Below are 16,614 nucleotides of genomic sequence, written 5' to 3'. Positions count from 1 at the left end.
ATATTCTCATTACTGGAGTTCCAAAGGAGAAGGGAAAAGGCATTAAAAATCCATTTAACAGGGACTGGGGTTGTGGCTCAGTGGTAAGCACTTGCCTAGCATGTGTAAGGCACTGGGTTTGATGCTTAGCACCACATTAAAAAAAATTCAATAAAGGTATAAAAAAATCTATTAACAAAATAATAGCTGAAAACTTCCCAAGTCTTGAAAGAGATGACATCCAGATCCAGAAAGCTAAAAGAATGTTAAGCAGACTCAACCAAAAGAGATACCCTGTAAAAGACATACTAGAATCAAATTGTCAAGTCAAAGATAAAGAGAATTCTAAAAACAGCAATAAAAAAGGCATCAAGTCCCATATAAAGGAAAACTCATTAGACTAACAGATTTCTTGCAAACTAGAAGAGAATGGGCTGATATATTCAAAGTCCTGGAAAAAAAAAAGAAAGAAACAAAACAAAAACCTGCCAACCAAAATACTATACCCAGCGCAGTTATCCTTCAGAAATGAAGAAGTAAAGACTTACCTATAGAAGCAAAAAAGATGATAGAGTAGAGGTCACTTGAGACTAAGAAGGGACACAGGAGTGAGGTCTTAGATAATGAACACCAAAACACAGCAGGAATCAGCTATAGTGTTCTATACCACAGTAGGGTAATTATAGTCTACAACAATTTATGATGCATTAAAAATAACTATAGTCAAAAGATTCCCAAAATATAGAAATGATAAATGAGATGGAATGTTAATTACCTGACTTGATCATTATACATTGTATACTGAATTTACTAGACCCTGTAAGTATGAATAAATATGTCAACTAAAAAGTAAAACACTATTTTTTAAAAAGTTTAATCTATTAACAATTTTAAAAAATCTCTTTTCATAGTATGCTTGTTAATACACAAATGGTACCATTATGCAAGTTTAAAAGTAAGAAATAATTATTACTGAAAATAAAATCAGTGTTTTGTATCCCCAGTACATATTAGGTTTGAAAGGAATACTGTCATAATTATGAAGAACTGTGTTACTTGATTTTACTGCCAAATTTAGCTGCTTATCCTAAAAACAGAGCATTTTTAACCTATTTTGTAGGCCAGATATGCACAATGGAAAATACTTACAATAAAAGATTGTTTCATTAACTCCAAAAAGTTTGTAGTGTTCTACTTAGGAATGTTAACACAAATCTCTAACTAATAAGATCCAAAAGGAATCCTCCATTTGCTCTTAGCTACAAAGATATTAACCATAATGTTCAGAAAAGGGAAACGAATATACAGTATCATCAGAGATAAATATCACCCTTTATTGGAAGTTTTTCCCCTTCTAGGAATTTTCTCATCTTTTGTGGAAAGATGAGAGGGTGTCATAGAAATAGCACTGTTATTCTAAAACTATCATGAGAATGAGATTGGCAGCATTAAGAGATTATAGCTAGAGGAATTTTCCACGAATATAGACATTTTAAAGCTTAATGATTATAAGACTCATGGGTAAAAATCTACTTTTAGATTGGATATTAAATATCCAGAAGTATTTGGATATATCACAAAATACCTATATAACCAATAAGTACATGATTGGTTTCTGTATTTTTAGTGTCTTTCACTAACCTGTGCTCTCCTACCACTACTCCCACACCTCAAAACAGCCCTATGCTCTTTATAGGTTTCTCTCCTTTCTTCCTTAAAATACGAACATTCCAACAACTAACAATCAAAATCAACTCTTAGACTCTTTATTAAAATGTTGATATATATTCACTTAAAAAATAAAAATTAATATTTCAGCAATCCCATCAACCCAGAGATAACTACTATTAACATTTTACAACATTAAGTTTTCATTCTGGATCACAGACCCCTTAACAATATGATGAAAAAAAAAAACAGCTTTTTTTTTTTCTCAGAAAAATAAGCAATATATCTTTTTACACACAATTTTAACAGCTCACGACATCAACAGATCTCAGATTAAGAATACTTGATAAATTTTGTTTTGTTGTAGTCTTATGCTCTATCGGTCCTTCCCCATTTAACATAAATTGGTAATAATTTTCCTACGTTTCATTTTTTTTCCTATAGCATCTTTTTATATAGATCTTTATTTTATTTACTCATTTTGATTTTATGTAGTAATGAGGATCGAACCAAATGCCTCACATGTGCCAGGCAGGAGCTCTACCACTGAGCCACAACTTTAGTCCATCTATAGCATCTTGGTTTTTTGGTACTGGGGATTGAACTCAGGAGGCACTCGACCATTAGGCCAGGCCACATCTCCAGCCCTATTTTATATTTTTATTTAGAGACAGGTTCTCACTGAGTTGCTTAGTGCCTTGCTGTTGTTGAGGTTGCCTTTGAGCTCGTGATTCTCCTGTCTCAGCCTCCTGAGCCACTGGGATTACAGGTGTGCACCACCATGCCCGGCTCCATCTATAGTATCTTAATGGCTACATTGTATTGTTTACATGAATGTAATAGCTTATAACCTAAAAATATAAGTTGTTCCAGCTGGGAATGGTGGTGTATGCCTATAATCCCAGTGATTTGGGAGACTAAGGCAGGAGGATCTCAATTTTGAGGCCAGTCCAGGCCAATGTAGTGAGACCCTCTCTCAAAATAAAAATTAAAAAAGGATACGGGTGTAGCTCAGTGGTAAAGCGCCCCTGGGTTTAGTCCTCAGTACACCCCCCCAGTTATAGGATATCATTATACATCCTTATTTCTGGTTTCTAAAAGTAAATACAGTAAATTTACATTATTATATAAAGAATATAGTAGAATATATAGCTATTAAATATATAATATATTCACTATATTTAATTTTTTTTCATTAAATACACCTGAGTATTCAAATATTACCACTTGAGAACTAGACAAAACATATCCAGAAAACATTTTTTTTCAAATGTAGTTCACAATATTCAGTAAGAACAGCTAAAACTGTATACTCCTCATCTTAACATGAGTCTCCCAAACAACTAGCACTGATTCTGAATGAATCAATAATGACATATAATGTTTATTATGTTTTTCTTTTTTTGGCGGGGGGGCTTCAACAAAACAATATAAAAAATTTCTGTTATAAGAATAAAAGATTACACAAAAATTGTACATGAACTTTTATATCAAATTATACAATGTATATAATATTTTGTTATACCAACCATCAACTAATAAATGGCTAAATTAAATGTGGTATATTCACACATGGTGATATGATATAATTATGATATACATCCTAAGAACATACTAACTGAAAAAAGACAGACATAAAAGGCCACCTATTATGTGTTTATATTTATATGAAATCTCTCCTATATACAGAAAACAAATAACTGACTGCTAGGAGATATAGGAAGAGCAAAATGGAGATTGAGTACTTAATGGGTAGGACCTTCCTTTTAGGAAGGGAAACAAACCCTGGAACCAGACAGTAGTGATACCTCTATAAAACTGGGAATATAGGGCTGAGGGTGTGGCTCAAGTGGTAGCGTGCTCGCCTGGAATGTGCAAGGCACGGAGTTCGATCCTCAGCACCACATAAAAATAAAAATAAAGAGATTGTGTCCACCTAAAACTAAAAAATAAATATTTTTTTAAAAACTGGGAATATACTAAAAATTGGTGAATTATACACCTTAAAAGGGCGATTTTTTTATGGTACTTAAATTACATTTTAATGAGACTTTTTAAAAAATAATAAAATGACAACAGTATTTTCAGCTTTAGTGGTTAATTTACCAAGAAATAAAACATATAAAATGCATTTAATAAAATTATGGGGAAGGGGATGGTACAGCTCCTACTAAGCTATGCAAGGGCTGAGTTAAATCCCTAACACAAAAAAGAAAGTAAAATTATGCCAAACATTAGTGCATAGTTTCTCTTTCATAATTATATAGATACTTCAGAACTTCTAAAACCTCAAGATTATAATTAAGAACAAAAGTTATCTTAACAAAGAGAGCTGGGTAGACTGGGAAATCCAGGATCATATATGCAGTAGTCACTGGGGAAAAATTTTTTTTCAAGCTTATATTAAACAAAAAATTCTAGCTATTGGAATCTTCCAAAGACTTAGAGACTAAATAAGCTATATCAAACTTCCACAATGCCCCATTCTTACCCATACTAGGCAAACTGATACTACAATGAGGTAAAGAAATATATGTTGACAAAATCTGCCAATTAATATGTTTAATCTCACACAAATCATTAAACTTCACTGTGCCTCAGTTTCCTTCTTTGTAAAATGGTGATAATATAATCACTTTCCTCATAATACTATTGGGGAATGAATGTATGTAAAAAGGAACAGTAACTGGTAAATAGTAAATATTATAAAAAAATCTTAGCTAAGAATATTTACAACAGATAAATTCACAAATCCACCAGGGAAAAATTCAGTCCATAAACTGCACCAATATGCCAATTCACTTTAAAGTACCACTTTGTGGTTTTCATGTTCTTTTGAAAAATTCATTACCCAAAAGAGCTATAGATATTGGAGGCCTGGAAACATTTGGCAAAATATACAATATATGTAATACAGACACATTTGATACTTCTTAGTCTGGATTTCTCACTTTTTAAAGAATTTGACAAGTTTTTCTAGTTTGATCATTGGCCAAGAAATCAAGGACATTTCTTGCTATTGCATGGTTCTCAAAACACATGTGTAATCAAATAAGAACTACTGGTTTTAAAACAATGGTATAAGAAAGTTCCATTTAGAAAAAAAAGTTAACATAGTTGTATTGCAACACTTTAAATCTTGCATAAAATTTTTTCTAAATAAATAATTCATTTTCCAAAATTAAAAAGGTTCTAATCAATTTCCTATGAAACAAATTTAGAATCAAATGAGAACTGAAAAGCTCTTGACAATAATTGATTCCATTTTAAAATATAAGAACTAGTTTGAATGTTTAACAGACTCAGTGCTTAAAACAAACAAAAAAAGTACATTCTTGACATTTTTGAGACAGGAACTAAATACTTAATTAGTAATTTGTAAGAATATATTTAAAGATGGGTGCAGTGCCTGTTAATTCCAGAAGCTCAGGAGGCTGAGGCAGGAGGATTACAAATTTCAGACCAGCCTCAGCAACTCTGTCAGACCCTGTCTCAAAATAAAAAACAAAAAACGGATGGGGATGTGGCTCAGTGGTTAATTGCCCCTGGGTTCAATCACCAATCCCCAGTGCCAAAAAAAATGCATGCGCGCACACACATATATGCACATAAAACTAGTTCTGTGGTTACTTGACTCCTCTAAAGGCTTCTGAGTTATTTCCACCTGTTAGTGTGTGTACTTACATACATTTACACAATGTATGCTATTTTTTTCTATCATATGATATCAAAGTTTTATCTTTCAACCTATTAACCATCTCCATCTGTCAACAGATACCCTTATTAAGAAACATGCATATTCTAGTCATTGCTACAACTTGCTGATAGGTTGATAAAAGAAATGAATTATTGATATAAGGTATAACACATTCCTATCAGATTTAAGAATGGATAATTTCAGATACTAGATTTTGATACTAATTTCAGATATAAAATCAGATTCTAGATTTTGTGGGTTTTTTCCTTTTTTCTTATGATACTGAGATTGAATCCAGTTAGCACTCTACCACAGAGCTACATACCCAGTCTTTTGATTATTTTACTGGTCTACTTGTAAGCCATTTTAAAGTTATTATTTGCAAAGTTCATTGGACCCATGCAAATTCAGGGGGAGGCAGTTTTCAAAAACTACAAGATACAACAGAATCATGGTAAGACATCAAACTCCTGCCTATAATGTAATTTCTTTCTATGAGCACAATGTTAAAGTTTCTTACTTTTCAAAGAGTTGCCTTGAACAGTTCTACTTGGTTAGGTCACTGTCAGACAGACATCACACTCATTATACAATATAAGTTAAAACATAAAGATTCTTACCTTTTATATCTGCCTGAAACAGTTCTAGATGTTTCCTGTAAAGTAAAAGTAATGACAAATCAGTTTGGACGGTGTGTGTGCGCGCGCGTGCGTGCATGATTATAAAAACAGTTGAAAAACTAAAAAAAAAGTTGAGAATATCAAATTTTGAAAGAAGCAATTTACAACGATTTTATTTTTTTTTAAATTCACACCACTGGTTAAACAAAAAAACTATATCTGATTTTTCAGTCCAAACCAATCACTCTTATAATTAAAAAGTTTAAGTACTTAAAAAGCTCAGAAAATGGTTGGGGTACATAGGACATCATTAGTCAATTTAAATTCTTTTAGAAGGGGTGGGGATGTGGCTCAAGCGGTAGCACGTTCGCCTGGCATGCGTGCGCCCCGGGTTCGATCCCCAGCACCACATACAAAGAAAGATGTTGTGTCCACTGAAAACTAAAAAAAAAATAAATATTAAAATTCTCTCTCTCAAAAAAAATTCTTTTAGAAGTCAATGGACACTTAAAAGTCAACCATTATAATCTTCATATATTTCCCTTTGACTTAATTTTTTTAAATATATATGTTTAGTTGTTGATGGATGAACCTTTATTTATTTATTCATTTATCCATTTGTTTATTTATTTATTATTTGTCTGCTTGTTGTTGTTCATTTATTTAAAAGTGAATCCAGTGCCTCACACATGCTAGGCAAGTGCTCTACCACTGAGCTACAACCATAAACCTCCCTTTAACTTTTTTATGCCTTGTTTTTTAAATAAAAAGCCAAGTTACCACATATAAACAATGATCATTATTTTTAGACTATATACAACTAAAAAATGAAAAGTGAGAAAGTATACTTTACTGTGATGACAGAAAAGGAAGGAAGGAAGGAAGGGAGGGAGGGAGGGAGGGAGGGAGGGAGGGAGGGGAGGGGAGGGAGAGTAAGAGAGAGAAGGCAAGCATGGCAGGCAGAGGGACGGAGGAAGGGAAAAAGGAGAGACTGCTGAAAGTTAACATTAACCACTAGGGTGGAAAAATTACCTTGCAACTAACCAGGCAAGCAGTAATTTTTATAGCCAAGGCTCTCCAAATATTTTTACAGTTTAATTTTAATAAAACAGGTTAAAATTAAATGAGTCTTTAAAAAACTGATTAATAACCTTTAAAAAATGTTTATCATTAAGTCTCCAAGAAAGACTCTATAATTAATTTCTAACCTAGATGAAATCAAAGAATAAGCTCCCTTTATGAAATGACCAAGTTCCAGAGCTAGACAGTAAATACTGACTGCATAACACAATAAAAGATAGCCATTTGGAAAATTAGTACAGCAAACCAGATGGTTAAAAGGAAGAATTAAGCAAAGTTCCAACCAGACAGGCAACCTGGTAGATATAAAACTGTGTATTTAAACTTCTATCAGTCTTGGTCTCCTCATTATATATGGAATAACAATGATGCCAATTGGTTGTTGTAGGGATTAAATGACATGAGTACAATTAACACAACACCTTTTCAACAGGCTTAATTTAAATTTGATTACAATTTTTTAAAAGTTAACTGGGATATGGAAAAATATTTATTTTTTAAATATAAAAATTTAAAAAATATTTTTTAGTTGTAAATGCACCTTTATTTTATGTATTTATATGCAGTGCTGAGGATAGAACCCAGGGCCTCACATGCTAGGCAAGCACTCCACCACTGAGCCACAACCCCAGCCACTCTATATAAAATTTTAATAAATCTGTTTTAATTATTCCAAGTCAATAAATTCCCATTAGAACAGCCTAAATCACTTAAATATAACTTTATCTCAATTTTTCATTTATATATCTTCTTTTCTAAGTAAAATATAAGCTTCTGAAAGATAGGGATACCCCTTTGATTCACCTTTCTCTCTTTAAACCCAATAAATATATATGGACAGCTTAGGGAAATAACTTCCTTTGTAATCCACAGTTGGGAAAGCACCACTTGGGAAATTAAATGTATGAAGTAATCAGGCGATAGTATCCTGGACTGTTGGTGTGGGGAGGGGGGTCCTTATCCCATGAACAGAATTACTTCTAGGGAAGTCATGCTCTGACAGTTGATACAAAGACATTTTACATATCACTGGGAATCAGCTGGTCTTATTACAAAGTCAGCCACAAAAATCTAAAAAAGTAAACTTTAAAGGATTTATTACCTGCCTATCATTAAAACGGATTCCCTAAACCATGCCTCCTAACAATGAGGAGACAAAAGACTCTTCTTCATGTAACAAACAAATCCCCTACTTATAAAAATATGGTATCTCTAGCAAATAACAGCTATATATGTGTGTGTGTGTGTGTGTGTGTGTGTATATATATATATATATGAGACATATGTAGATAGGTCTGTATCTATCTATCTATCTAGATAGATAGATAGATAGATCTAGCTTTAAAATTATTTTTGAGAGCTTAATAGCTAGATTAAAATGTTTATCACTGGCTGCTTAGATAAAGCAGAAGTATTAGGCTCATATGTATCCACTCAAAGTTCATATTACTAAATGTGGATAATGATTTCATATGGAACTTTTCCTCCTAAAATTTCTCAAACAGTATTTCAATTAATATTTTATATATTTTTTTAAAAATCATCATCCTATATGAACTAAAACAAACATACCTTAGTGTTCATAATAAATATACATGAGAAAAAATGTTGATAATGCCAACCTCTCTAAAATAAAGTTCTGAAACATCACATCTCTCATTCCACCTAATCTGAAATGTTTTAGTACATGCCACATTTATGCTTGATTGTGTAAGCTACCTCTTATTGAAATGGAGTAAGCAGAATTGCTAAAAGAAAGCAATCACATACTAGATTTATGTATTTGTAGGTTACTAGTTTACCAATTGAAATGTTAAGAACAAATACTATTTCTGAAGCTTGAGATAGGTATTTTCCGTAAATATTAATACAGACGGAAAGCAGAATTTTAATGAAGAAAAGGAAATGTAGGACATTTTCAGCAACATTAACCTGTAACAGCATAATAATAAATTTTACACTTTGACAAATTTATAAAATAAAGACAATAATAAACTCCAGCTAAGTATACTAACAAATAGTCATATAATAACATCAGATTTCTACATTTATTTACAAAATTTTATATTTTCGAAGCCACTAGTCACTTAAAACACATCTCCTAAGTTTTTTTCTTTTTTAATAAGTTAATCTTATTTATTTTTTTTTTTTAATGTGGTGCTGAGGATGGAACCCAGTACCTCACACATGCTAGGCAAGTACTCTAACACTGAACCACAATCCCAGCCCCCATCTACTAAGTTTAGCACAATATTTTCTATATGACTAACTTGTGCAGCTAATAAAATGAGAACTCTGATATGCCTGATCATTATCATTCTATGTCCAAATCATGTAAACAGTTAGAATTTAAGCTATACATATTTCTAAATAAAGAGTACTTCAATAGTTAAGAAATCCTGATGTAGACAGGTATCACTTAGGCTTACTCTTTATTGGTAAAGTTGAATTATTATCAAACTACACAGCTTGAAGCTAAAAGTTATTTTGCAGTGATTCTAAAAGTGAAATTATAAACTTTAGCGACGGATGTTCACGAAATTGGTCAGACTACATTGTATTAGCATTATTAGAGATTAGAAGTGGTGGCAGCTTGTTTCTTACATGCATAAGAAATTGACAACTACAAATGGATTTTTAAAGTGATCTCTGTACCTTGTCAAAGACGAGAAAATTGGACATAAAATGAATTAGAAATGTTAGATAGAATAAACAAAATCAACCATATAGTACAGCAAGAGTACTTTAAAATTTTAAAGAGAAAAATGTTAAACATTCCTTCACGTTGTAATAAAATTCTACACAAATATAAAATCCACCTTAGATTTGTTAATTAGAAATTTCTGTGGCCACAAAAAATTCTAAACAAAGGAACTTAACTATATGATTACTAAGAACATCCTTAATAATTATCATAATTGTTTAAGTTAACAATTTCATTCTAAATGTAGAAAAAATGGAGAAATACAACTATCACTAAAACTGCTTATAGGAAGTACAACTGGTAAGACTGATATTGGTTTTAAAAGTTTTAGCAACTATACAATTAGATATTCTAAAAACCCCAAAGTCTATTATACAACTGATTTCAAATATCCTTTTCCTTGAATAATCTTCCTTGCAATGAGACAGTTGACATTACTAAAGAAAAGGAAAACAACTATGTAGAGCCGAGAAAATGTTGGCAAAACAGTGTTTTGTGTGAGTTTAATTAAACATTCTGCCTCATTTAAGCTTAGAATGGTCAATAAGGAAATCCCGTGAACATAGTCTTTACAGATAAGAACTTGTAACATATAAACAAATTGGAAGGCATTTTTGAAATAAGATCAGACAAATACAAGTCCAGTGGAATATACCAAAACAACACTGAGGTTTTTCAAGTAAACTAATTAGCAACAAAACCAGAACCCTCAGTAAAACTTTGGTATACCATACTAACTGGCTCTCAATGCTAACTTAAAATATCTACATTGGTTATATAATTTAGTCAGATACACTGCTGAAGATGGCTGCAAATTCCTATAATGCATAAAAAATTAACTAAAGAATTAAAAAAGAACTTTATTAAGAAAGATTTTTAAAGGGAGGGGAACCCTCATACTTTGCCATCCTTTCCTGAATAAGTCAACCCCAAAGCCATTAGATGGGGTAGAACAAGGAAGGGAAGAAACTTCATGATTCAGACCAGGGTACCAAGAGACTAGCATTCTACACAAAGAAGAGCTGCTTGGCATAGAAAGTAAAGAGTTCAAGCAAAATGAGGAGATCACTATATAACAGAAAGACTAGTCTGGCCCAAGAAACCAGAACCTAAGCAAAATGAGAACAGTGTCTACAAAGCAGGGACAGAAGGCCTCAGTTCTAAAGTAAGGTTAGAAAGGGAGTCCCATGAAGGATCAGCTAGAGCCCAAGCAGGGTATGAAGTTAATTTGTTCTGAAAATAAACAGAATAAAGTGTTGTTAGAATGTTAGTTTTAGAAGAGTAAAGAATATGGAACCTCAGAGAGCTCTGGGTATTCTGTACCAGAGCTCAGGAAGGATGAAGAGTATGTCCACATGGAGAAGTCAAAACCTAACCAGGGGCTGGGATTGTAGCTCAGTGGTAGAGCACTTGCCTAACATGTGGGAGGCACTGGGTATGAGTCTCAGCACCACATAAAAATAAAATAAATAAAATAAAGGCCCATCAACAAAAATAAATAAATAAATAATAAACAAATTTTTAAAAAACCTAATCAGGTTGAGGACCAGTCCCCATGGAGGATCAATCCAGCATAAAGGTACAAAGTCTGAGCATAATTGAAGAGAAATCCTGGGGAAGAGCAGCTGGTCAAAGGATAAGGAGGCACCCTGTAGCCTGGCATGAGATGCCTAAGCCTGAAAAAAGTGAGAAGAGTGTCCAGCAAGAGCCAGTATGTGATGGCAGAACTACTTGCAGTATGGACGGCATAAGTATGGAGGAAAGGTGACAATGGAAGATGGATTACATGTGGAGGGTTTGAACAAAAAAGAAAACATGGTAAGGATAGTGGGAAACAGGTTTCTCAATGTCACAAAGGGGAATTACAAATGCTAGAACAACCTGTAGTGTTAGAATTGGAGGTATCAGTATAAATAAATTCAATATCTAGATGGACAGATACAGGTAGGCAGGCAGGCAGAAAACAAACAGGTGTATGTGTGTGTGTGTGTATGGGTATGTATACAAACATACATTTTGTAGGTCTGTGCATAGAGGACTGGGGATGGTGACACCCCAAAAACAATGGACTTAAAATATTTGAAATCTAAAGCACAGATTTGGGGACTTCAAAATATCATTTGAGAAAAAGGAACCAGGGCTCTTTAGGGACACAGCTGTTAAGCTGTGATAGGAAAAGTTCAAGGTCAGTCTGTAATCTTATTATACCAGACAAGAAGGTGCTCCAAGAATGATGGAGACATGACAAAAGATACAAACATGTAAAGGAATTCCTGCTGGCCAAAGCTAGTACAATTTTAATATCAAAACAAATAATGACAATGAGCTAGGCAGAATAATACCCCCCAAAGAATCTGTAAGGTTACATGACTATTAAAGTTTCTAATCAACTGAACTTAAATAAGATTATTCTGGATTATTTAATGGGCCCAATGTAATCACTAAATTTCATTAGAAGTGAAAGGGAGAGGCAGAAAAAGACCAGTGAAAGATGTGACTGATGAACAAAGGCCACAATGATACAATGTGAGAAGGTCTCAACTCACAAGTCCCTGGCTTTGAAGAAGGAAAGGAGTCATGGACTAAAGAATACAGTTAGCCTCTAAGGTGTGGGGGTGGGGGTGGGGATCAAGGAAACAGATTCCTCCTTTGTGTTTCCAGAAAGGAACACAGACCTGATTTTAGCCTATGAGTTCAGCCCAAAAGACCTGTGTCAGATTTCTAATTTACAGAACAAGAAGACAATAAATTTGTATTATTTTAAGACAAAAGGTTTTAAGACAATAAATTTGTGTTCTTTTAAGACAAAAGAAACTAACAGAGTAAGGCATATAATCTATAAAATAAATTAAGTAATAGTGAGTCACTACGGATACAGATAGACGGATGGATAGATATGAAGTTTGATGACTCAAAGTAATTATCCACAAAATTCTTCTTAGAAAAGGAAGAAAGAATAATCTTACAGTGAAACCTAACAAATAATCCTACAGTGAAACCTGACATAATCACATGACCAAAGTGATCATCACCATCAATGGAACAAATCAAAATCATGTACCACCTGATAAGGAGCAACAAAAAGAATTAAGCATCAATTCTATAACATTCCCAACAAAGATGTATAACCTGAATTAATCAGAAGTAAACATCAGATAACTAAAATTGCTGGAAATATCACCAAATAATTCATCTACAATCTTCACAAGTGTTAATATTTAAAAAATTAAGGAAAGACTGTGGAACTCTCAAAGACTGAAGAAAACTAAAGAGTCACAGGCAAGTACATGTAACATATGATTCTGAATTAGATCCTTCTGTTATAAACTAGGAAACAATTGGGACAATTGGTAAAATTTAAATGAGGTTGAATATTAGATGATAATATGTCAAATTAATTTCCTTTCCTTATTTTTTAGTGGTACAGGGGATTGAACTCAAGGGTGCTCTATATTGAGCTATTTCTTCATCTGTTTTTTGAGACAGGCCCTTGGTGAGGCAGACCTTGAACTTGAGATCCTCCTGCTTTAGCCTTCAAGACACTGGAATTATGGGCATGTGCCACTGGACCTGGCTTAACTTTCCATTTTTAAAAACTACATTCTAGTTATATCATAGACTATTTTTTTCTCTCTTTTCTGGAAAACACAGTTAAGTGTTAAGACTAATGGAACATGAGATTAGCAACTTAATATCAAAACAATATGAGGGGAAAAAGTTCCTTTTTAAAAAAATTTTTTAATGTTATAGATGGACACAATATCTTTATTTTGTTTATTTATTTTTATGTGGTGCTGGGGATCAAACCCAGCACTCTGCCACTGAGCCACAACTCCAGCCTGGGGGGAAAAAGTTCTTTATGTGGTACTTGCAAGTTTTCAGTAAACTGAGACTGTTTTAGAATAAAAATTACTAATAAGATACCACTGAGTACACAAACTGATAAGCTTCAAAAGTAACTGAGATGATATGTATTATTCTTTTTAAATACTTAAAATGTTTTACATTTTTCAGCCCAGTAAGTTTCTCTCTGGAAAACTGATCAAAGAAAATAATTCAAAATGCAAAAAGGTTTAAACTATATAGATGTCAATTCTAGAATCACAGTAGTAAAAATGTTAAGCACTGAGGAATTCCAATAATAGGAAAGTTGTAGAAAACATTAAACACATCAAAAAAATAAAATAAAATTCTATGCCACTGAAAATAATATATAGTGTTTTGAATAAAAAAATAAAACTGCTTATGCTGCAACAACAGAAAAGAACATCTTAGAAATAACCCCAAAATTATAAATATATATTCCTTTCACCCAACAATTTCAGGGAAGGATTTTATCCTATAGATTTTATACACAAATATGCAAAATAACACATGTACAAAGTTTTTCATCACTGTATTACTTATAATAGCAAAACATAAACAACCTGAATGGTCCTCAATAGTTAGAAAAATTACAGTGTAGCTATAAAATGGAACATTCACATTTGTAAAAAAAAAAAAAAAACCAATAATAGGGAAGTTCTTTATGTACTATTGCAGAAGTCTGTACACAGTCTTAAGCAAAAAAGACAAGATGCAAAATAGCATGCTTAAATACTGTATGAGTAAAATGTGAAAAATAAACCCATGTGGGTTCGGGGAGACAAGATGGAAGAGATGAGATAGGCTGCAGATCTCAACTCCTCAGGGAATCAGAGCAATAAGAAAACAGCTGATCAGAGGTGGGTGACAGAATGCACTGATTCACAATAACTGGAAGGTTAGAGACTTTAAGGGACCTGAAAAATTTGGTTACTGGAAGAGAAAACAGGGAAGTATTTGTTAACCATGAATAAGCATCTGCACTATCAGGACAGGTCTGGGGGGAGGAATAACAAAGGGAGAAAGAAGAGGCAAAGATGGCAAGCTTACTTTCAAAACAGTGGTAGAGAAGAAAGACTGAATTAAGTTAGGACAGGAGTTCAAAGCTACCTTGTAAACAAGAAATGCTTCATTTTTTCTCAATTCACTGGCAGAGAACTGTGCCAGGCAGCCATTTTGCAGAGACCACATCTAAGATTAGGAAGCAATTAAATCTCTACACCTTCATCCCACCTATAGATACTAGTTAATAATATCATAGGAAATGCCTTTGACACAGGTAGACAGTAACCTGTGCAGAACTGCTGAGACTGGAGGACTGACAAGCATCTGCAATGGGTGTAGGGTGAAGTAGAGAAGGGTACCCCACACTTTCAGAGTGTGTGACAGCTATGAAGCTGTATACTAATGCAGGACTCTGCCAACCACTTTGCTGGTAAGGGCAGTGCCTAGGGAGCAATGCAAGCCTCTGTTGCCAGCCACCCCTGTGCCACCACAGTTGGCACAGTTGTGCCATGACAACACTCCCACACTCCAGCCACAGGCCACCATCCTGCACCCTGAAGCCCCCCAGCAACTTACCCTCTCCTCCATGCCCAGCCACTACCCACTAGCATCAACAAGCTGCTACCCCACACCCCAGCTGCTGTAGAGCCCCATGCCTCTTCTGTGTGCTGCCTCACCCAAAGCATGAAAACTACAAATGGATGAGCTCACATCTGTTTTATAACCAGGACAGCGTGCGAAATAAGTTTCTCCATTTTAAATATCTCAGAAAAAAAATGAATCTTTTCATAATTATTACTGCATTTTTAATAGTTACAATTAATTTTATGTAGTCTTTCCATTGGAATTTTTCTTGATACCACTCTTCTCAGCTCCATTCTCTCCCTTCTCTTTTCCTTCTTTATTTCCTTATTTTTTCTTTTTTTTCCCTCCCCACACTTTTTTCCTTTCTTTTTTTTCTCTTCATCCAATATACATTAGTATAGGTACATTATCACTAATGCTTAGCTTTTCATCCTATTCTGTATTACTTCACACCCACTTTTCTCATTGGTTAGCAGAATTATACAGATCATTAGCAGTAAGTTTTTTTTTTTTTTAAATATGCTGATATATGGTTTGTTCTTAAATTACCATGGTTGCTGGACCCAGTGGCACATACCTGTAATCCCAGTGGCTCAGGAGGCTGAGGCTGGAGGATCATAAGTTCATTGTCAGCCTCAGCAACTTAGTAAGGCCCTAAAGCAACTTAGTGAGATCCTGTCTCATTAAATAAAATATTAAAAAGGTCTGAGGATGTGGCTCAGTGGTTAAACACTCCTGGTTTCTATCCCCAGAACCAAAAAAAAAAAAAAAAAAAAAACCACTGTGTTACTGGCAGTTACTCCTTCCTCTCAAAGCAGTGCTGGTGGTGGATCTTAGCACTTTTATTGATCTGATATGATGTGTTGATACTAAGATATACCAAGTCCAGGGGTTATAATGAGATTCTTGCTCACCAAAAGACCCTCACACAAACGAGGAATAGGAATCCTTGACAGCTGATGCACAAATCTTAGGGTCTGAGAAAACAAACCAACAAGATACCTCCAAAAGTTTACAACCACTGAACAACAAAATCCACAAACATTAACGTAGACAAATGCCCCGAATTTCAAAAGCTGACTGCTAAAATGATCAGTGAGTTAAAAAGATCTAAGAAAGGAACTAAGGGAGAACATATGGGATATGAAAGAGTATTTCAATAGATAAGAGTTTCTGAAGCAGAACCAATCAGAAATCTTGGAAATTAAAGGCACAATGAATCAAATAAAAACTTAGTAAGGTTTCTGCAATTGATTAAGTGGACAGAATTTCAGAAGTTGAAGACAAAGATGAAACATTCAGATGGAAGGGAAGGAAGGAGAGGGAGAGAGAAAGTGAGAAAGGAAAGGAAGAGGAAGAAAGAAACGATGATCAGAATACCTAAGAACTCTTGTACAGACAAGATCGGGCAT

The 16,614-nt window shown here is 33.7% G+C and overlaps 1 protein-coding gene across 3 annotated transcripts in view; it reads right to left on the bottom strand.

Annotated features, from left to right (window-relative positions):
- The window catches only part of Pawr (pro-apoptotic WT1 regulator), a 104,682-nt gene that overhangs the window by 16,653 nt on the left and 71,415 nt on the right, over positions 1–16,614 (bottom strand). For all 3 annotated transcript variants that reach the window (XM_046465087.2, XM_058585774.1, XM_058585773.1), the window contains one exon: positions 5,965–5,999. In XM_046465087.2, coding sequence (XP_046321043.1) covers positions 5,965–5,999 — 35 coding nt within the window. The remainder of the gene's footprint in view (positions 1–5,964; positions 6,000–16,614) is intronic.

The sequence above is a fragment of the Marmota monax genome, unplaced genomic scaffold, assembly GCF_021218885.2.
Source record: "Marmota monax isolate L192 unplaced genomic scaffold, Marmota_monax_Labrador192_F-V1.1 WCK01_AAM20220418_F8-fsc00146, whole genome shotgun sequence".
Lineage (NCBI taxonomy): Eukaryota > Metazoa > Chordata > Mammalia > Rodentia > Sciuridae > Marmota > Marmota monax.
Note: the sequence above shows the minus strand (reverse complement) of the source record. Positions and strands in the feature narration are given on the sequence as shown.